The sequence below is a fragment of the Dryobates pubescens genome, chromosome 9 (genome assembly GCF_014839835.1).
Source record: "Dryobates pubescens isolate bDryPub1 chromosome 9, bDryPub1.pri, whole genome shotgun sequence".
Taxonomy (NCBI): Eukaryota; Metazoa; Chordata; class Aves; order Piciformes; family Picidae; genus Dryobates; species Dryobates pubescens.
This window is the reverse complement of record NC_071620.1, coordinates 26761967-26783706: the sequence shown is the minus strand read 5'-3', so window position 1 is coordinate 26783706 and position 21740 is coordinate 26761967. Positions and strand designations below refer to the sequence as shown.

The following is a 21740-nucleotide window of genomic DNA, read 5'->3' as shown; positions in this document are numbered from 1 at the left end:
CCTTCCGTCTGCTGCGAAGGAAGATCCAGGTCAGGAGAGAAGGGCCGCGCCTCTGCTCGCTAGCCCGCGTTTTACGAAAAAGGCAGTAGCGGTGTCTCGGTGAGTCAGGTTCTTTCCGAATCGTAACGGAGTCTCACACTCTTTATGTGGCAGAGGCGCAGCCCTCGAAGGAGTCAGAGGATCTACCCGGTCCTTCCTCTCCCTAGGTGGACCGGCGCCCCGCGATCACGGACCGCCGTTCTCCAGGCTGAGTCTGGCGCGAGGTGACGTCCTGTCCCCCCACAATGGAGGTCCGCGGAGGGTGGAGTGGGCTGCCAGGGCGCGCGAGTGCGCTCTCGGCGTGTCCTGAGGCTGTCGGCGACATCTCCCGAGGGAGGGAGAGGGAAGCGCCGGACCCCTCCGTGGGCCGCGGGGAGCGCGATGGGGCACGGTATTTCCCGTGCCAGGAAGGACTGATTGTGCCGTTGCAGTATGACAGCCAGGAAAATCACAGAATAGTGGGGGTTGGAAGATACGTCTGGAGATCATCAGGTCCAACCCCCTCGGCTAAAACAGGGTCACCCAGAGCGGGTTGCCTAAGATCACACCCAGGCAGGTTTGGAATTTCTCCAGAGCAGGAGACTCTGCAAGCTCTCTGGGCAGCCTGGGCCAGGCACCCTCACAGGAAAGACTTGCCTTAAGTTAAAGCGAGACCTTCTGTGTTCTAGTTTGTCCCCATTGCCCCTTGTCCTGTCACTGGACACCACTGAAAAGAGCTCAGCCCCATCCTCATGACCTTCAGTGTTTAGCTATTGATCAGCATTTATAAGACGCCCTCTCAGTCTTCTTTAGGCTAAAGAGCCCTAGGTCTCTCAGCCTCTTCTTGTAAGAGAGATGCTTCAGTCAGTCCCCTAATCGTCTTTGTCACTGAAACCCTGCTTCTTCTTGGTATCCCTTTTCCCTTAGGAGCAAGAAGGATGGATAAAGCTGCTGGGGATTTGAAGCAAGCCCTCCCAAACGTGTGTGAAAATGTTCAGATACATGTGGAAATTCATCAGAAATCAACCAGGTGTCTGATCAGAACTTCTATTTGCTGCATCTTGGGTCTGTTGCATTTTATCCATGTGCTGTGCAGCTACAAAAGTGCTCTGCCTTCTCCATGCTCTTCACAAGTGTCTCATCCTAAGGTTGAACAAACCCATTTATCTCAGATTCTCCATGTACATCCTGCAATCTAGTTTCATAATCATGTTCTCGGCCATATTCTATACTTGCTCCAGTATATTGTTATCTCTTCTACAGCAGACCCCAAAACTGCATGCACTGCTATAGATGTAATATCACAAACAGCTAATAGATGAATGGAATTGGTTTCTGTAATGTTTGCACTCTTGCTAGAACATCCTAAAATGAGATTTGCCTTGTTTGTGGCAGCGGCACTCTGCATGGCCAATTTGTCTGCCAGTACACTAAGATCCTTATCTGCAAACCTGCTCTTCATCCAGGTAGTCTCTGGTCTGTACCATTGTCTAGGAAGTAGATGGAGAGAGAAATTTCATGTTTACTTGATAAATGTGAGATTGAGAGTTTCTGTAAACTGTATCTTCACCCTTTTGTATGAGATGGAAGTTGTTTTCCATGTAGACTCAGTGTATGAAGTTAAGCACTCTGACATTAGTTCATACTTCCTTATAAATGTCCATGCCATAAATAATGCTGTTTCTTTCTTGTTAGTGTGGCCAAGACAGAAGATATCAGGATGAGTGTGTTAAAGCTGTTGAACAGACATAACATTGTGTTTGGTGATTACAAGTGGACAGAATTCGATGATGGTTTCCTTAACAGCAATGTGCAGTCCGTGTCGATTGTGGATACAGACCTGAAACTAAAAGACAGACAGGTATTCAGAATCACAGAAACATTCAGGTTGGAAAAGACCCTCAGGGTCACCAAGTCCAACCATAACCCTACTCTACAACATTCACCCCCTAAACCATATCCCCAAGCACCACATCCAAACGATTTTTAAGCACATCCAGGGTTGGTGACTCAACCACTTCCCTGGGCAGGCCATACCAATGCTTGACCACTCTTCCAGGAATGCACAGCTCTGTTCATATGCATATGAACTAGTTGTAAGTAAACTAGTGGTAGCCTAAGGACATATGCAGTGCAGGGTCTGTAGCACAATGTAGTATCTCATATTAGGCTGACTGGTATAACCAGGAGTAGGTGGTTAAGTTCTTGGGCCTACTCCTGTTAGTAAGGTCTGAAACAGAAGTAGTAGGCTTCAAAACTGGATGCCAGCTGAAAACTAATTTTTTAATATTATAATGAGCTTTGAATAAGATACATGAGGTGTTAAAATTCTTTTTATGTCTATTCTAGCCTATTGACTTGAGCAAAAGCAATCTTTCTCTTCATATTTTTCATCTAAATGAAGAAGGACCAAGCTCTGAAAACCTGGAAGAAGAGAATGAGGATATCATTGCAGCTAACCACTGGGTGCTACCAGCAGGTACCCATGTGATATTTCTGGAAGGTCTAGAGCAATTACAATGAAAGAAACTCTTGGCAAGGCTAAAACTGTTTATAGGGTTACCTATTAAAGGTATTATTTTATATGTTGTTTAAGTTTGTCCTTTGTCAATGGAACCAATATATTTGGACTGTCTTCTTTATGATTTTGATTGAACTGCTACAGATGATACCCCAACATGACATTTATTTCTATAATACTTGTGGATGGGTAGAAGTAACTGGTCTTAGAGAATAAAATGTATAGTCATAATCAGAAGCATGGAAAATTGTACCCCTGCATGATGTATTTCAAATTTTTATTTGGAGACCCACAAGAAACTCATCAGTTTAAACATTCATTTTCCAGAGCCCAAAGTTGGCTTCCAGCCCCCAAGACTGCTCTTACATTTGGAACAAACAAACAAACAAACTAAACAGATTTAGAGTCCTCAGAGTGCCTTCTGAAAAGAATAAGGCTTTGCTCTGCAACAGAGTGTGGCTTGCTTGTTACAATCTTGTGCTTAGGGAAGTTGGATTCTTCACCTGGAAGAAGGAAGTATAGATGTGATCTTAACTCAAAGAGACAGTGATTCTGAGACATTTTTTTGCTCTTTCCATGTTGTGAACAGCCAAACTATCCATTACACTTCTCTTAGGGAATAATTCCACCTGATACTTTGACATTATGCCAATATTATTTTGGTTTATAATTATTTATGTCTATTTTGCTTTTCTTTGCTGAACACTTGAAAGTAACTGCTAGAAATGATTGATACCCAAATTACAACTTCTATGTGGATTTTTTTTTCATCCTCAATAAAAAAAGGGCATGATAAAATAAGGCTTAGAAGCCTCCTCCCACCGCAACTTTTCATAGCTTTTTATCTTAGGGAAATGTAGATCTATCCCCTGTTGAGGGTAGAAGGAATGGTATTTTCCCTTTCATCTTAATAAATTAATAAGAACAGTTTCTCTTTGCAATTATTTGAGAAAGCAGTCTGTGAAACTGCTTAATTTGTCTGTGAGAAACTAGTGTTTATATTTTGAGAGAAATAACTAAATCTTTTTCTATACATTTTAATAGTCCATGTAAATATGTTCTTCATCCTTCGTTGTAGTTGATAATGATTTGAAAACTGCTTTGTGCTGTAATCGTAGTTTAGAAATTCCCAGACTGATTTGTCCTAAACAGGTATTAATATATTGCTTTTCTTGCAGCTGAATTTCATGGCCTTTGGGAAAGTCTTATATATGACACTGAAGTAAAATCAGATGTAAGTTGAAAATTAATAATGAAAGTTTAAAGTTTGCTGTATTCACTGGAGACCTCATTTGGAAATCGCCATCTCAAGAAAGAATTTCAATGTCTGCTTATTATACTTTATTTTGATAGGTGGTGTGTAGGCTTAGCCATTTTGGAAAGCTTTATATCCAGGTTAATATCTCTTCATAGAAATTTTTGATAGTTAAATACTTCTCTGATGTACATTGACAAAAGAAGGCAGAGCTGATGTTCTGGGGTTAAGCATCATATACCAGACATATAGCAATATGTACTGTTGTGAAGTCAGCTGAAACTGGGTTCAGTAATGCTCATGCCACAAATTGTAAAGAATTGCTTCATATGTATTGGCTTATTGTACAGAAATTGGAGGTGAAACTGTCACTGATAATAGAATACATAGAATACAATATCAGATTCAGTTCTCAGATCAGCTTGAAAATTTCAGGGAGCAGAAAGGCAACTGTGTATTCACAGTGCCGAATGTATGAGCAGATAATTTCACTACATTAATGCATACTGAAGTGGGTTTTGTTACATTATAAAACACATCACTATGTATTCATTGCTTTTCTGAGAAATCATTAGCATATTCATTGGTCTTCTGGAGGTCTTGCTAATATATGCAAATGTGTCTTCTGCATGCACACTGCCATCTTGTGTGAATATTGGGGAGAGGGTTTCAGAAGATAGCCCCTCTCTTCATCCCTTTCCAGTGTCTTCGTTGTGACCCTGAGTTTCACACATGCTCAGAGAGGTGTGGACTTGTTAATGAAGGCCTTAATAGCTTAGATAACTTTCTGTTCTTTCTCACCCTCATGGATACTGCTTATTTCACAATTTATCACCTTTTTTCCATGATTCATCACCTCATCTGAGGCCTACAGCTGTATTCTGTGTTATCTTTAAGAAACAAAAGACGAATAAGCTAACAATTATGGCTTCTCTACTGTGCTCTAGTTATTCTATTGAAGTATTTCATGTTTATTTATAAAACCTCTACTTTTTCATTAACTTATTTTATTTAATTTTCTACTTAGAAAATAGGTGGAGGTGTTTTGGTGGCAACTTAAAACTTCTCAGATTTTCACTTTTGCTTCAGGCATATTCATCAGTCTGCATGAAGAAAACAATGAATGCTTTACGAATAGAGTAGAAATACACTCTTATTAAAATACTGCACCTTGTTTTAAGGCTCATTTATTGCATGTTTTTCTAAAGGGGGAGAAGAAAATGGATGGGGAAGAAAAGTACAACTTCAGAGACAGAAAAAGTGCACCCAGCATTTTTTTAAATCAGTGCTCTATTTCTCTGTTTTGAGCTCTTAAAATATCTGTCATGTCTGTGGTGTAGCATCATTCTGGGAAGTACATGAAACTTCTCGTCTTTGGGAGGATGACCAATCTAAAAATTCCTTGCAGGAGCTGATAGAAATGCTTTTCAATTATTCATGTAAAAGTTCTGGAACTCCTTTTGTGCCGGCTACCTCCTATTCTTTTTCCTTGGGGCAGGAAGGAAGTTAATTTCTGACATTTACAGTAAGAAAATTTGCCTATGCCTAAAAGACTTTTTTGTTGTTGTTGTTTTAGTTTAGATTACACAATAGACATGAGAAATTTGTTTCTATTTGTAATGGTATTTGCTGGTATGTCTCTAATTTGTGTCTCTCTTGTTCTTCTCAACTAGTTGCTTGATTATGTGACGACCACATTACTATTTTCTGACAAAAACGTTGACAGCAACCTGGTATCATGGAACAGAGTTGTTTTGCTGCATGGTAAAAATTACCTGTTTTAAAACAAGTAGATTAATTTCCTGCCTATTTATACTTTCCTTCTGGAAAAACTTGTATTGTGTTTGTGTGTAGTGAAATTTGATGATAGAAAAGCAGCAGAGAAGTATTCTTTCTGTAATACAAATTCAGATTGTGTGATGTCAGAATCAAACAAATGTTCACATGTACTATTTTGCATGAATTTAAGTTCTAAAATTTATAATGTAGTGACAGTGTTTGATTTGTAATTTTCTTAAGTGATAATGATTGGGGTTTTTTTAATAAAATGCAAATATAATGCAGGTACTGAGGACATAAGGAGCCACACATCAGTTACAGTTCCATTGTAGTATTAAAAAGTACATTAGTTGTGGCTTTATAGGAATGCAAAGCCATTAAAAAAGCCCAAAGTATATACATATGTATATACATACATACTTCTCAGAAAACTGGGAAATCAATGAGTGTGTTGCACTATTAACTGTGTGTTCTGTTGCCATGTATGAAGGCAGTACTCTCACTAGTTTACTTATTAATCTTTCAGTCAGTCCTAGCTTATTGTGGTTATATCCTAAAGAAGATTGACATCAACTGAATCTATTGCAAAATGCAGCTTGTTACTGATAAATTACAATTTTGTCATCCAGACTTATTCATGTTTATTATGAGTATTGATTATAGTTATTATGACATTAGTTTAGAAGCTGCAGGATGTTTTTATTTGGAAAGCTATTTCAGACTGTTAATAATGTATCTGATACATATTTAACAAATGAGCTCATTATTATGATCACAAAGAAGTTGACAGTGTGGAAATCTACAACTGTTGCAGTGCAAAATATCTGTATGCTCTAATGGCAGTACTGCTGTTCAATGAAAGTACTGTTATCTGACTGATGACTAACACCCACACATCAACTTCTACTTGTTCATACTTTAGCTACTTGCCTGTTTTGAGAAGGTCTGTGTGGCTCTTCCATGAGGTTTCAAGCCAGATGCAGATTTGTGCCAGGGCATGCTGACCAAACAGGCCTTGATATGTTTCTGTTTTGCATAACAGAATACTGTTTTAGGAACATAAAAGTTTAAGCATAGCACTAAATTTTAAGAATCCTAATAAGCCCTGATAGAGTGATACACTTTGCTGTTGTGATTGATATTTCAACTTTATGGTGTCTGCAAATAAACTATTTCAGTGAAATTGTATTAATTCACAGGTCAGCTCTAGCACTGTAGTGGAGTAAGCAGCCTTCAGAATTCCTTGGTATTCATAGTCGTTGTCTTCTGTGTTTATATTCTACAATTATTTCTGTAATGAACTATAGTGGTTAAAAAGGTATTACATATCATTAACAGTCTGATGCATATTCTTTGTAATGTATGGATTTGCTTTCAAATCAGGCCCTCCTGGAACTGGTAAAACCTCTCTCTGCAAAGCATTGGCTCAGAAGCTGACAATTCGATTGTCGTACAGGTGATCATTTTTGGAAACGTTTCTCGTTAGTTTCACTTTCAGTAGCTCAAAGATGTTTAATATTTGATTCAAAGTAATTTGTGCCAGTGGTAAAGTTGATATTTCTTTTGTAGTGCACCTGGATAGCAATAAAACTGATCTGACAGAGAGGCTGGTTAGGGTATTTTAATGCCTTTTAAAATGAGTAATTATTTGTGCTCAGTTATGTAAAACAGATTCCAATGGGTGTATAGTCATTTGTGTGGGCTTACATTGTACATCAACTAATATTAAAGGACTAAAGGTCATATTGCCCAGCCTATTTGTATCTTCATCTTCAAGAAAGCCTGTTTCTAATGGGTAGTGATTTTGTAACCAATTAATTTTGTACTTGGATTGTCTGAATGCCACAGTCTGCAGAGGCTGGTCTGTATATCAGACAAGTAATAAGAGTTAGCTTTAAACTTCATAGCAACTTAGATTTTTATGTTTTTATATATATACATTTATTGTATAAAATACTAGGTGTTACATAAAGCATGTATAATTGTTGGAGTGATTTGACTCTATCCCAAGCTGAATTTATGATAAACAGGGACTATATAATGTCTGGTTGAAATACTTTGTCACATGAATACCCATGCAGAGCTAATAAGCTTCATGTTTTTATATGTGTTCTAGCTAAACTGAACAAAATGAGGCCATTAGCATGTTGACTATTACTTAAACTGTAAATAGCACCTGATCTAATGAAGAAGCTCTAATAGAAATATAGTAGAAATAAATCTAGTGAGACACATTTCTAGAAATGACAATTAAAACAGTATGTTTTCAAAAGTAAGTAATTTAAAGTACTAATTTGTGGATTTCCAGGACTGAAATGGAAGAAATGAGATTAACGGTAAATTAATAATGTTATTGACTATTACTTACAATAGATTGATACTTCTTTTTCCTTTCATATTTTAGGTACAGGTATGGGCAATTAATTGAGATAAACAGCCATAGCCTTTTCTCTAAATGGTTTTCTGAGGTATGTATTGATGTAGCTAATTAAGTAGACTGTGTTTTAGAAATTACACTGTGGAACTGCTTCATGAAATAACTGCGTGCACCAAAGATACCCAAAATAATTAATGTAATTTGAGAATGCTTAAATAGAAGCTATATTTGAAAATTATTTAAAAACACAATGGTTTTCATTTTTAATATGATAAGGCTTGTGCAGTCATGTGATAACACAATAGTTAAACATATGTATATGGTGTCATTCTAGAGCGGCAAGCTTGTAACCAAGATGTTCCGGAAGATTCAAGAGTTAATTGATGACAAAGATGCTCTTGTGTTTGTACTGATTGATGAGGTATGAGTCTAACTGTGCTGATGTACATAACATTCAGCAGAAAGTAAACTGATAAGAGGGAACTATGATGATTGTCATTCATAAAGAACAATAAAAGCATATTTATGTGTTTTTGTAAGTTACAACTTTTTGCAGAAGTGTGAATTTTGACTGCTGCAGATTTGAGAGATTCAGGAGGAACACAGTATGATTTAGTAGGCAAATTCCAGCTGAAAAGCGAAGCAAAGTATTGCTGGGTGGAAATTCCTTTGTTTCTATGTGTTTGTAAGTGGAATATTAATAGATGAAATCAGTGATTGTAAAGGTCTTTTCCAACCTTAAAAATGCTCTGTTTAAACTTCAAAGTAGCCTAGACAATTAACAAAATTAAGGAATTAACAATGTGTGTTAATTGTGCTCTAAATGTATAAGGCTCTAAAAAGAAGCGCCATGCTTCAGTTTATTGTACAGATTCTCTTTGGACTTTATGCACACACAGAGAGAGTTCTGTTGTCTTTAAAAAAGAATCTTACTCACTAGACTTTTCTTCCTTGGCATTGTTTTCTCTCTCACAGTAAATTTATACTTGACAAAAGATTTTGAAATTAAGCTTTATATACCATACACAAGGTGTGTTTTTTTGGTGTTTGCTTGCTGACTGCATTCCAGATACACAATATTTTATGATTTTTTTGTGTGTGTGTTGTTGTTTTAGGTGATTGGTTTGATTTGTTTGTTTGACTGATGGATTGATTTTTTTTTTTGGTAGGTAGAAAGCCTCACAGCAGCTCGCAGTGCCTTCAAGGCAGGCACAGAACCTTCAGATGCTATTCGTGTAGTGAATGCTGTGCTGACACAAATAGATCAGATTAAAAGGTAAACTTGTATTATTGTAACAGTAAAAAGTAATTGACAATTGCAGGATTCCTGCTGAATCTTAATTCTTAGAATGAAATACTTTGAATACTAAACTGAATTTGTTACTGCACTATTCTTGCTAATTGTGACAAGAAATAGGAGTAATCCAACAAAATATTTTGCATGTAACAGAGTGAGCAATCAAATCAAAGATAGCATACTTTCTTTAAAGCTAGGGAGAGATACAGAAGAGAGAGTCATGATACCTCCTTTGGGAAGGCAAAAGTAAGATCAAGGAAGAATTATTTACATCTTCTGTGTGGCAGGTTTGCACAGCATATGGCCTAGAAGCTATCACTGATGCTTGATCCACTTGCTGGATTTAGTACAAGATACCATCTCTTATTTTACTCCTGCCACTTCCCTTCCCAGGGAAGGTTCAGATTTATTAATCTTTTCATAATATTTTTGTTATGGCAGAAGCTATGCCAGTTAATAGCTATCACTTCTGAAATAGGGTTGGAGAAATGATGGGCACTTGAGAACCAGCTGAAAGAAAGAGACTATATGCATTTAATGCATTAGTGATAATTGTCCAAGAACGTCAGATAATTTAATGTAATTGCTGGCTGACAGGAGTGATGTGACAGCTTATTGCATGAAATGGATTGAGTCCTAAGAAAGAAGGATTCAATATGCCAGTCACGAAAGGAGGTAATTCTTGTACATGTGACATAAAAATCTGCTTTTATCTTGAAGGTATCCCAATGTAGTTATCCTGACCACTTCAAATATTACGGAGAAAATTGACATGGCCTTTGTAGACAGGGCTGACATAAAGCAATACATTGGACCTCCATCTACTGCAGCAATATTTAGAATTTATCTTTCTTGCTTGGAAGAACTGATGAAGGTAACATATTGAAAGCAAGGCTGTAAAGTGTTGTATTTTAATAAATCTGATGTCTTAATCACATGTCATAAATACAAAAAATACACACATTGCATTTCTTTTTCTCTGTTTCCATTCTTGCTATAGAATTCAATTTTGAATGTATTTAAGTTTTTCAGAGCACAATGTATAACTCTTCTTTCTAGTGTCAAATAATATATCCTCGACAGCAGCTGTTGACTCTCAGAGAGCTAGAGATGATAGGCTTTGTCGAAAATAATGTGTCACGGTTAAGCCTTGTACTAAAAGAAATCTCAAGGTAAGATTCTGAAAGTCTACATTCTATTTATGTATGTAGTGATGTCTGGAAGTAATTGAATTTCATAACAGAGCTCTGAAACATCTAATTTTTTTCTGTTAGGGTGCGTGCAAAACCTTTCAGGGTACAAAAAGTGGAAGCAATCAGTATTTGCCAACATTTTTTAGACTCAGATCTGGATTGGCTTAGTATTGCTTCTTGTTTCTGCTCTGCCCTTTAAACTCCTCTTGACAAATTGCCTGGTGGGTTAGTGAGATCCTTTAGGTTTCAGTGGATATTGTGAATTGTAGTGCAGTTCAGTGGAAATAGCATTGACCTTAGTTCCTGCTAAGAAAGTGTTTTGGAACGGCTTGCAACCTACCAAGTCAGTTTTTATCATTGAGATATAAGCAGAGGAGAAAGGAGTGAAGTATAAATTGAGTTTGTTATGATTTGCTGAGTATGCTAGTAGATCAAATGGTGTTTCATGGCAGCATAGTAATTCTTGAAACGATACAAATTAGATTCATGTTATCAAGCAATATTTTTTTCTAAACTCCTGCTTCCTGAGGAACAAAGCAAAGTAACATTCATGAAGTTGGTGAAGTGTGTTTTCCTTCTGTTCCTGAAATACACAGCCTTAATCAATGAGCAGAAGAGTAAAAGCAAGTCAGTTTTTCCAGGCGTAGACATTTTGCCTCTACATACACAGAGTAGTGCTTAAGAAGACAGCAATATATATCTAGTAGGTGAGATAAAGTAAATGTATGTAACTGCTGCAAAAAAGGAGATAACAGTAAACATGAGGTCCAGCCTTTGAGTTTTTCAAGTCCTTTTAGGTGTGGATGGGCGGTCATGTCTGCCTTTATAGTTTATGCATTCCTTGAACACCTTCTGTGCAAAGTGATGTGAAGGGCATTAGGTAAGCTTTAGCAGGCAAATGTGACTGATATTTCTGTACCCTGGCTTGCTTTTTTTGTATGGCATAGCCTCCCATAGGCTGAGGTGCTAAAAGGGCTGCGCGTTACCTGCTGCATTGCAATTTGAGTTTTTTTAGAGCAGCTTGTGCAAGAAACACAGCAAAATGAAAGGTCTTCTTTGAAGAATGGGTATTAGCATTTAAACAGCATTTCTCTCTGTTTAACTCTAGAAGAAGTGCAGGTCTTAGTGGCCGGGTCCTGAGGAAACTTCCTTTCCTAGCACACGCACTTTATATTCAGGTAAGTTTGGTTTTGAGACAGATGGGAAGATACTTGGACACTTCCTGAAGTAAGAATTGGCCTAGCCCCCCCTCTTAATCTAAATTGCACTGTTTCTGCATCTTTGCAGACTGAAACAATTTTGTGCTGCCTATAATTTTAAAAAGTAATTGAAGAAGATAGGTGGGATTGACCTGTCCAACAGCATTCTATTTTTAATTAAACATTGTGGCAGAAGATTGATATTAATTCTTTGATAATTTCTTGCTTAAAGAAAACCCTCTGACACTTCATAAATAATTCTTGGTTAACCCCCTTTTTTTTTGAAGCAAGTCCTCAGCAATAATGATTGCCTCAAGATTTTGCACGTCTTGACTTTGACTTTACTATGTCAGTTGATTTAAAATAAACCTGCAGATTTATGTTTTATAGCATTTTGAGAATTGACTTGTGTGTGAAATACTATGTATGCCTATTGCTGTGGAGTGTCTAACAATAGTCTCTTCCTTTCAGTCTCCCAGTGTCACAATGACAGCGTTTCTTCAGGCTCTTTCACTTGCCGTAGACAAACAATTCGAAGAAAGAAGGAAACTTGCAGACTGTGTGTGACAGTCTGCTATTTCATAGAAAACTACAAACATTTTATACAAATGGTGCAACCTCTGTAAGATAGATGGTCAACATCTTTAATGAAGTTGAATCCCTAATCTGTTTTTTTTTTCAAAAGATTAATAAATACTTAGAAAATTTTCCAGTGTATTTTTCAAAAGCTTTGTTTCAAATGCCAGTAAGAGGACTGTAAAAAAATTCTCATGAAAAGTCAGTTTTTTGTCTTTTCCAGTTAGTGAAAGTGGGCAGATTTTTGTTTGTTGTTTCTTAATTGCTAATTTTATTCATGCATCAAGTTTTACACTGATGGTTTTTTAAAATGTATTTGTAATAGCAATAGGAATGCAGTCTCTGGGCCTGATACTTCTGCCAGAAATGTACTATTTGTAATTGCTTCTGAAATAACAAGCATGAAACTGGAAAGGATTCAAAGTGCTTAGTGATGGTCCAGACCTTTAATACTGACAACTCTTTATCTTAACATTTAATATAAAGGTTGTTTTGTTTCGTTTTGTTTGGTGTTGTTTTGTTTTGTTTTTAGTTATAGCAGATTCAAAACTTTTATCTCAAGAGATCACTTAGTGGTGTTTTGTAATGCTACTTTTTAGTGTTGTTGCAAGGACAACTCACTGAAAAGTAACTACAATGTGTGGAAAGGGATCCTTAAAATGCATGCAGTTTGGTTTTGTTCTGTTTAATAAACATCACATGAAAGTTACAAATCAACTTGGCGGGGGGGAAGGGGTGTTGTGTGTTGGGGTGGAGGGTGGGAATTGTATCAGAAAAGCCAGGAAATATATACATCCAGTTCCTAAAGGAGCAGATTCAATTTTCTTATTGTAAATACATATCTTACATAAAACTCATTCCAAAACTGTCAGCTCTTCGTTTATATTTTCGAGTACTTTACCTGCAGTCAGCTGAAAGAATGGAATGATAGAGGAATTTCCAGGTTAGAAGTTTAAAATTTATTAAATTAAGATAAAAGTGAGGTTTAAGTTGAAAATGTGCAGTTAATGTGCACATCCTTGCTGTTTGTATTAGAAATATTTTAATAATAGTGCATTTTGTTAGTTCATTATTTCTAGCTTCTAAATCAATATTACACATTCATGAGAAAAAAGCCTTTGTCATGAGCTGTTTTTATTGATCAACCTTACAAACAGTGCATTAAAAAATTCCCTAAAACTTGTCAAATGCTAGTAAATTTTTATTATGGCATCTATGTTTATGTAAACTGTTTATGATATTACTTGTAAAAATAACTTATTTAATATTATTTGCTACCCACCCCCAAAAAAAGGAAAGGGGATGGGAGGGAGAACATTGTACCACATTCAGTAGCTTTCAGTTATGTACTTTGCTTTCCCCACAACCATTGTTTTGGAAATACTGGTGCCTGCAAGAAACTTTTCCATAAAAGCCAGATATAGGAAGACTTACTTCATGTTGTACCACTGTTAGTGGGGAGACACTCCTTCAGTGAAGTGCCCTCCCTACGTGTTCTTGTATGTGAACCACCAGACCACACAACTGCATGCTGCAGGCTCCTGTCAGGTTTCTGCACTCTTCCTCAGGCTTCCCTGGCTCTGCCCATGCCGCCTCAGGCACACATTCACAATGTGCTGGCTCCCAGCATAGGCAAGCCGCTTTCTCAGCTTCAAAAAGCCCCAAAATTTGCTCCTTGCAAGACTGTTTCATCACAATTCCCTTCCTCTGTGCAGTCCTACCTGCTGGTCTCTGTGAGAATTCCGAACACTGGAATAGGCTCTTTGGGGTCATGGTTGAATCCCCAGCCCTGGAAGTATTTAAAAGATGCAGAAGTGAGATGCTGAGGGATGTAGTTTAGCACCAGACTCGGTAGAGTTGGATAATGATTTGGCTTGATGATCTTAAATGTCATTTCAATTAAAATTTTATGACCAGAAATATTGCATTCCTATTATTAAAAGATGCCATTTTGCTGACTGTTTTCTGTACATCTTAACATGTTATAAAACCAAATAGAAACTGTTTATCTGCCCTTCTGACTGCCTTTAAACTGCAATTTTTTTTTTTGCATTTGGACATCAGCCCATGGTGACTTTGTCTACACATTTTAATGTCAATGTATCTAGTATCTAGGGTCTGAGCTAGTACCTTGACTTTATGATCCAAGTTACATAAGCAGGAGTCAAATGTTTATAGTTTTCTTCATTACGGCTTTTCATTTCACAGTTAATATACCATGCCTGTGCAGAGGACACATTACACCTTGTAGAGTCATTGTCTCAGGCTATTACCAGAATGGGGCACTGCATCTGTTTATATACTGTTGGTATTTTGTGGATGTTTTGGCCACAAAAGTGTGTATTTCTTGCTCTCTGCAAGGTTAATCTGTCTTGTCCTAGTACTGTCTAGTCCTACAGAACTAGAGTGCTGTATGATTGATCATCCAGATCATAAAGAATAACTTCTAGACCTTGACTGGATGACTTGAGCTTCTGAAGCAGGAAAGTAATACAGTATGATGTCTGAATACCAGCGAAGGAATTTACAAAGCGTTCAGGTGAGTAATTGTTTTTGCACTCAGGCAAAACTGAAGATTCAAAGTCATTTGACAGTAAATATAAAGTTGCTTGAAAACTCATAAATAATGAAAATAATGTCATTTAAAAGAACCAGAATATACCTACTTTATGATTGATGGCTAGATTGGTTAGGGGCCAGCATGGTCCACAGTCCATGGTCCAGTGAGTGACTGCAGGACAGTAGGTCCATGCCCTCTCTGCCCTACAGGGCACAGTCCTACCATGCTCCAAAGAGTTGAGTGGGACCAGGACCTGGAGCAGTTGTGGCAGTTGATATCCAGGTGTCAGGGTGGTGGGACAGTTCAGGTCAGCCCATGGCAGAGGCAGTCCTGAGGTCACTGGCTGGGGCTCTGAGGTGCTTCCCAGCATGGGTCAAGGCCCTTGCTGGGAGCCTTCTGACTCCCTTTCATCCAACTCCTCCCTGGTCCCTGGGCAGAGGGACATTTTTGAACCTTGGTCTTCTGGCTGCCTTGTTCCTTTCCTCCATCTGCTCCCAGAGGAGGAGCTTTAGAGAAATTTGTTCACAGTTTCTGAATATTACTCCTCTTTGTTCTCTTGAGAGGTACCTGGTCCGCCTTATTTTCTGTCCTCAAGATTTTGTGGTCCTCTGTTTCTAGAATGTTTTCTTCCATGTATTTATAAAAGAGAGAAATCTCATGTGTCCAATATCCATCAGAGAAGAAACAGTGTTACTGTTCAGCATGCCCTGCTCTCAGATCTGAGATTTTGAGAGAGTATGCCTTTCTTTTGTGTAAGGATGCTCTCAAATTAGAAATACAGCATATGGCAAATTTGGAATAAACTGAAAAGCACTATGATATTTAAAAAACTGATGTGTAATGAAAGAAAAAATAGAGCTCCCAGGCATTATTCTTAAACTTTGAGCTTAGATCAAAACAGATTTGCAACCTTTGGGTTTTGTGTAACTTAAATAAGGAACCTAATTTTTCAAAAAGGCATTTAGATATTTACATCCAACTTCTGGATTTTGGTGAGCTCCTACTAGAAGGATTACGGTGCCTTTTGGCTGTTTTTTGATCCTTTTGATCCTGCCAAACAACAGACCATGAAGGATCAAACTCCCTTTCAGCTATGTGCCCATTGGGTGTCATTGTACTGAATTCACCAGAAGTGGTAGGTATACAGTCAGTACAAGAATATAATCAGCTCCTTGGAAGCCATAACTTGAACTTTGTTGTGAGTGCCCAGCATTGCATATGTTTTTCTAATGACAGATCTGTGTCAAACCAGAAGACAAAACCAGGGCAAAATTTTACTCTCTGTACAAATCAGTTACATACACTAAACACATTTCATGCTTGACATTTCCACTGACATCAATAAGAGATTTGCATACAGTGCAAGAACAAAATTAGCAACACATATCCATGCTGTTTAGAGGAGGGATGAACAGCAACAGCCAAAGTGAAGACTGATGATGTGAAGAGTAACATTCTAAGTCTGCCAGGAATTCTTGATCTTTTGTGGAACTGAAGTTTTACTGAATTTTCACTGCACTATACAGACTTGCTCTATGTTCTGTCTTCATTCTTTTATTCTCTACATAATTTATGTGCATGGTGTAACTCCCTTTTCCTTCCCATTTAGTTGCTTATGTGCAAATTAAATTTAGACCAAGAATATATCAAGCCATTTTCTGCTGCAGTGTTAGTCACCCTGTGTCTTCATCTGTCGTATCTGGATTAAAAGCCACATTGATGCAAGGAGCAGCACCACCTATGTTTGAACAGTGTCTGTTATTATTGTAGTCCTCTAGTTCTTTCTTTTGTATCATTTGACATGAGAATATATTTAATTGTAGAGGATACAAATATGTGGGGGTTTTCTAACTGAAACTGTGGAAATCTGTGGTAGTTTTCAAGTTTGCTCTTCTGAAATAATCCACACGGAGCATGTGCATACACATACATACTAGACATGCTTCACAAATGTCAGTAAAACATTACTTGCTTAGCTAAAGTAAGGATAGAAACATAATATCTATACAACTCTCATATTGGCAAAGCTCATAAACACATTTATATGTTAAGCATAGTTGTCCAGAAAATTCTTAAACATTCACAACCTATTGAATACAAAAGGGCCGTGGAAATTGTGCCTTCAATCTGTTTTACATGATGTTTATCAGACTTTTGTGTTTCCTCAGCCATAAATCTGCTCAAGGTACTAAAAGCCTATTAGAGCCATAATCAAATAAAGATAATGAATCTGCTTACAGGAGACTCAGAGTAAGAGTGACAAAAAGATGTACAGTAATATAATTCTTCAAGCATAATACCTATTTACAGTTCAAATCAATGTTTTCCACTGGCCCATGAGTGTCACCATACTCTGTTTGTCACTACTTGTAAGCCTTCTCAGTAGTTTGAATTTTAAGAGCATTGTGGTTTGATTCAGCTGTTGGCTGAGTTCCAACACAGTCTGCTCACACAAACTCCCACTGAAAGAGAGTTTTTATACTAAACCAGTGTATAGAAGCCAAAATAACAGGAGCTAAATGAATGTATGGAAACCAGGAAGTTTGAGGGACAGGATGATCATATATCACGATGTGCTTCTAATTTGTGAGCTGAAAGAAGGGAATACAAGAATCTTGGGCTTTTTATTTAGAAGCTTGAGGCCTACTTAGCATGCAGAAAGAATGCTGTCAAATCACAATGTAATGTTCAGATGAAGGAGTATCTGTGGAATGCTTATCTAAGACAATGAATAGATCACAGGAAAACAGGCCATGGGCAGAACAGATGTTCCTGCAGATGTGACCAGAACAGGACAAAAAACCCCAACCAAAAGAGCATATGTGGAGAGGAAAAATGCAGCTGAGAGGAAGACCCTCACAAGCCCACTACCAAAAGACACTGCCATGTACAGAGAAGAGGAATCAAATACAAATGAATAGGAAATGGCATGAATATGCAGTAGCTAACTGTATATTAACTCTGTAAAGCTTTGGAGCCATAAACAGGAAACATCTCTTGTCACGGAGAGGAAAATAGAAAACCTAAAAATACCTCTAATAGGTTTACAGGCAGATCTCTATCCACTTGCCATTGTAGAATTGGGTATTTTTATAGATATATTTAGTCACTGAGAAAGAAACAATAGAGAAAGAGAAGCACACATAAACAATAAAACTCCTGGAAAATTAGTTCAGCCTTTTGAATACTTATTTCCTAACCTCTGATGGTAAAGATCCATGCTTATCTGCATTTCCAAAGGAAGAGATCTTTACCTGTTCTGTATAACACTCTTCACAGATGCTAGAATATCACCAGCTTTATATTTTAATCACCTCCCATGCACACATTTGAGTATTTTATTAGCATATTGTTCTTGCATACCAAAATATATTTTTTTTTTGCTAAATTTCATTTCAGTCTGTGATTCTGACATAAAAGAAAGCTCTAAGTTCACTCAGGTTTGCACTTTGGTGGTCAAACATATTGACAAGTAGCAGTATTAGTGATGTCATATTAGAAACTTATATTGTTTAAAATTTAAGCTAAGTATTGTTAGGAAATTGCATAGATAGCATACAGAAGCTAGAGATCAGAGTAGAATGTAAAGTTATAAAATTCTCCTGTCAATCCTTCACAGTGAAAATTTCGATTGTTATATCTATGCAAATACACATATATATGCTTAATCAAATAAAATGTCTCAACTGAATTTGAAGATAAGGAGACATTTAACCTCTTCCCTTTTTGTATGTGTAGTGAAAAATGTGAAATAGAAGGAACGAGAAATGGTTTAGAAAGCTTTACTCTTCACAAGGGATGAAAATTTCCCTGTATCCTTAGGAAGAGGATTGGGAAGATAATAATCAAGGATGGGTGAGACCACAGGCATAGGGAGTTTATTAGTTGGTTCTTTCCCCAAAAAAGCTATTTAGTTCCAAGGTATGTAAGTACATATTTAACTCCAGGTATCTAAAGCACTGAAATGAATTTTCAACAAAACCACTTCCTAGGGCAACAATTACACAAGAGTCTCAGCTTTATTATGATAGTACCTTCATGCATATCAATTGAAATGGAGTTGAATACTTGTGGAAAAGACAGTAACTGATGTTAACGACCAGTTGACCACCAGGGGGCACTATTACTCCACAAAGGTAAAAGATACCTTTTCGGCAACAAATTATTGGTAATGCATGTAACAGTCACTGTTATCTTCCTGGTCATTCTCCACTGTTCATAAATCTTATATTGGCCCAGATTTATTTCGGATTTTTTTTTTTTCTGTTATGGTCATGCACTAAACACTTTTCACTATCAGAACTTTAATAAAAAGAGGCGAAAATTGGCATTTGGAACTCTTGGTAAAAGAAGGGAAATGCTATATTTTTACAATACTTAAAGAGATAAGAAAAATATTTTAGGGGAAAAAATAGAAATTTCAAAGCACATCAACATTTACACTTCCCCCCTCAACTTTAAATCACAAGAAAATAGTTTTGAATTTGCATTTTAATTAGCACAGTACTAGATTTTCCCCACAAAACATTGTCTACAGTTATTTTTCACTATTGACAACTTGTTCTATTTTACTTGGTAAAGCTATATTTTGGTTGCTACTTAAAGCATTAAATGTAACATGGATACATATTGAAACCATTTTAAAAGTGACAAAATTTAACATATATATGATATATATATCAGGGTATCAGGTCATAGGACTAGGGGGAATGCAAAGAAGCTGGATGTGAGGAGGAAGTTCTTCACCATGAGAGTAGTGAAGCCCTGGAATGGGTTGTCCAGGGAGGTGGTTGAGGCCCCATCCCTGGAGGTACTTAAGACCAGGCATGATGAGGCTCTGGCCAGCCTGATCTAGTGTGGGGTGTCTCTGCTCATGGCAGGGGAGTTGGAACTAGATGATCTTTGTGGTCCCTTCCAACCCTGATTGATACTATGACACTATGATATAGCAAAAAATAGATACAAGTGTATGCTGTAAAATTAGAACATAGAACTTTTTTAAATACTACATGCTATCTATATGTCGTATATCATATGGTATCTGTAAGGCATCCTGATGACTCTACTATGTTTCTGTTAACAAGAAATGCTCCTCTTAGTTCATCAGCTAACTAAAGGCAGTAATTTAATCTTCATAGTTGGAAAGACAGCTATACTTTATAATTCACATTTTCATAATAATACATGTATATGTACACAAATAATCTTTGTGTGTGTGGTAAATAAATGCCATATTCTAGCCTTTTTCCTGATTCAGTTTATGAGGAGTGTTCAGAGTTACTTTGGTGATATTTAATTTGTTGCAAATTTAAGATTACATGGGTTTATCATCAGACATGCATTTAGTGATTTGTAATACAAAGAGTGATTTTCATTTCAAAACAGAGAACAGCAGTATTTAATAATTTTGAGACCTATGAAACAGATAATATCTTGTTTTAAATTACAATTCTATTTAAAATTGTAAGATTTCTACTCTCATTAAATGCAGAAGACTCCAGCAGCTGTAGCAAATAAGTTGGAACTTATTTAATTTATTCCTGAGAGCAAAAGCTCTAGGCTGACAGAATTCCATAGAGTTATGCTTCTCTGTAACAGATAAGTATCTATTGCTTTTGATCTCAGCAAGTAGACCCTTGACATGGACCTGATTTCCTGAGCTAATCCTGGGCAACTGGGAGGTCATGCTAGATTTAAAAATTCCCTTGGAGTAAATTAAGGTGAACTGATGTGAAATGACTAATGAGTTCTGTTTATTTGATCCCAGGAACTGGAAAGCTCTTGGTCACTTCCACATTAAAGATGCTTGGTGACATGGTCTAGTCGATGCAGTGGTGTTAGCTGATAGGCTGGACTTGATGATCTCAGAGATCTATTCCAGCCTCATTAATTCTGGACTATTACTGACATTTCCTGCAATAGACATGAATAGTATAAGATTTTTGTTGTTGCTTTGAAACCATACTATGGCAGCTAGTAAGGACAAAATGCTGATATTTGTTCTTTTTAGGATAAATTAGTATATAGAAATGTCACAAGTATTTTTTGAGACATTTATGACCAAATTTAAAAGAGCAATTCCATCCATCTTTGAGGGTTGCTTTACAGCCAATGGCTGTAATGCTATTCAAAACAAGGCTGTTTTCTAGAAAGCTGTAGCCAAAAATGAAAAAAAAAGAAAAAAAAAAGAAAAAAATAAGAAAAAAAAGAAAAAAATTTAAAAAAAAGGAAAAAAAAGGAAAAAAAAGGAAAAAAAAAGTCCCAAGAGATAAAACTGATTGCCTAGAAAATTTGCCTCACATGAAAAAGACCTAAACTATCTGTTTTATCTGTATCCAACAAATGTTTAAGGATAACTTTCCCATCGTCTGTGAGAATGTACATATTCAAGGTAGGAGTTTAAATTTTAACATGGAAAAGCATAACACAATACTGGAAATTACCCTAGACAAGTTCAAATGAGAAATGTGTGAATGAATAGCAATTGGAGTAATTTACCATGACTCAAAGGGATATTCCATCAGTTGAAGTGTGTGAATCAAGATTGATTGTCTACCTGAATGACACCTACCCTTGCTTAGGCAGGAATTACAGATCCAGTGCAGGAATTTGTTAATGAAATTCTGTAGCTTGTTGGATGAGATGATAGCTGTAGTCCTCTTTGGTTTCAAAATTTTGTGAAAAGAATGGGAAGAATACAAGCATAGAACAAAACCTAAACAAAAAGATTTTATCAGGTCTTGCTGTTCTACTTGCATTGATTGTATCTGGAATGATGCTGTTTCCTAACAACCTAAGGCTGCCACTTCTAATTATTTTTTTTAATGTAAGTCACCTAGGGAAGAAAGCCAAATTCTTTGTGATGCAGTCCATCTGACCTTTTCCAGAAGTGTGATTTCTTAGAGAAAACACCGTTCTGAAATGATAGTGTCTCATTCAGAGTCTTGGTCTTAAATAAAATTGAT

At 36.8% G+C, this 21740-nt stretch overlaps 1 protein-coding gene across 1 annotated transcript; it reads left to right on the top strand.

Annotated features, from left to right (window-relative positions):
• Positions 1-12226, top strand: TRIP13 (thyroid hormone receptor interactor 13). Its single transcript, XM_009910150.2, has 14 exons — positions 1-99; positions 946-1048; positions 1714-1879; positions 2368-2497; positions 3718-3773; positions 5468-5558; positions 6957-7029; positions 7978-8041; positions 8285-8371; positions 9120-9226; positions 9968-10121; positions 10307-10419; positions 11549-11618; positions 12111-12226. The coding sequence occupies exons 2-14, from the start codon at positions 957-959 to the stop codon at positions 12204-12206; spliced, it is 1299 nt and encodes a 432-aa protein (XP_009908452.1). The 5' UTR covers positions 1-99; positions 946-956; the 3' UTR covers positions 12207-12226.
• Positions 12227-21740: the final 9514 nt, after the last annotated feature.

What these genes read in the sequence shown, in the direction of transcription:
- TRIP13 (XM_009910150.2), top strand. Translation starts at nt 957, where the DNA reads ATGGATAAAGCTGCTGGGGATTTGAAGCAAGCCCTCCCAAACGTGTGT. An exon ending in ATTCATCAGAAATCAACCAG is followed by an intron (nt 1,049 to 1,713) that starts GTGTCTGATCAG and finishes CTTTCTTGTTAG; the next exon opens with TGTGGCCAAGACAGAAGATA. An exon ending in ACACTGAAGTAAAATCAGAT is followed by an intron (nt 3,774 to 5,467) that starts GTAAGTTGAAAA and finishes CTTCTCAACTAG; the next exon opens with TTGCTTGATTATGTGACGAC.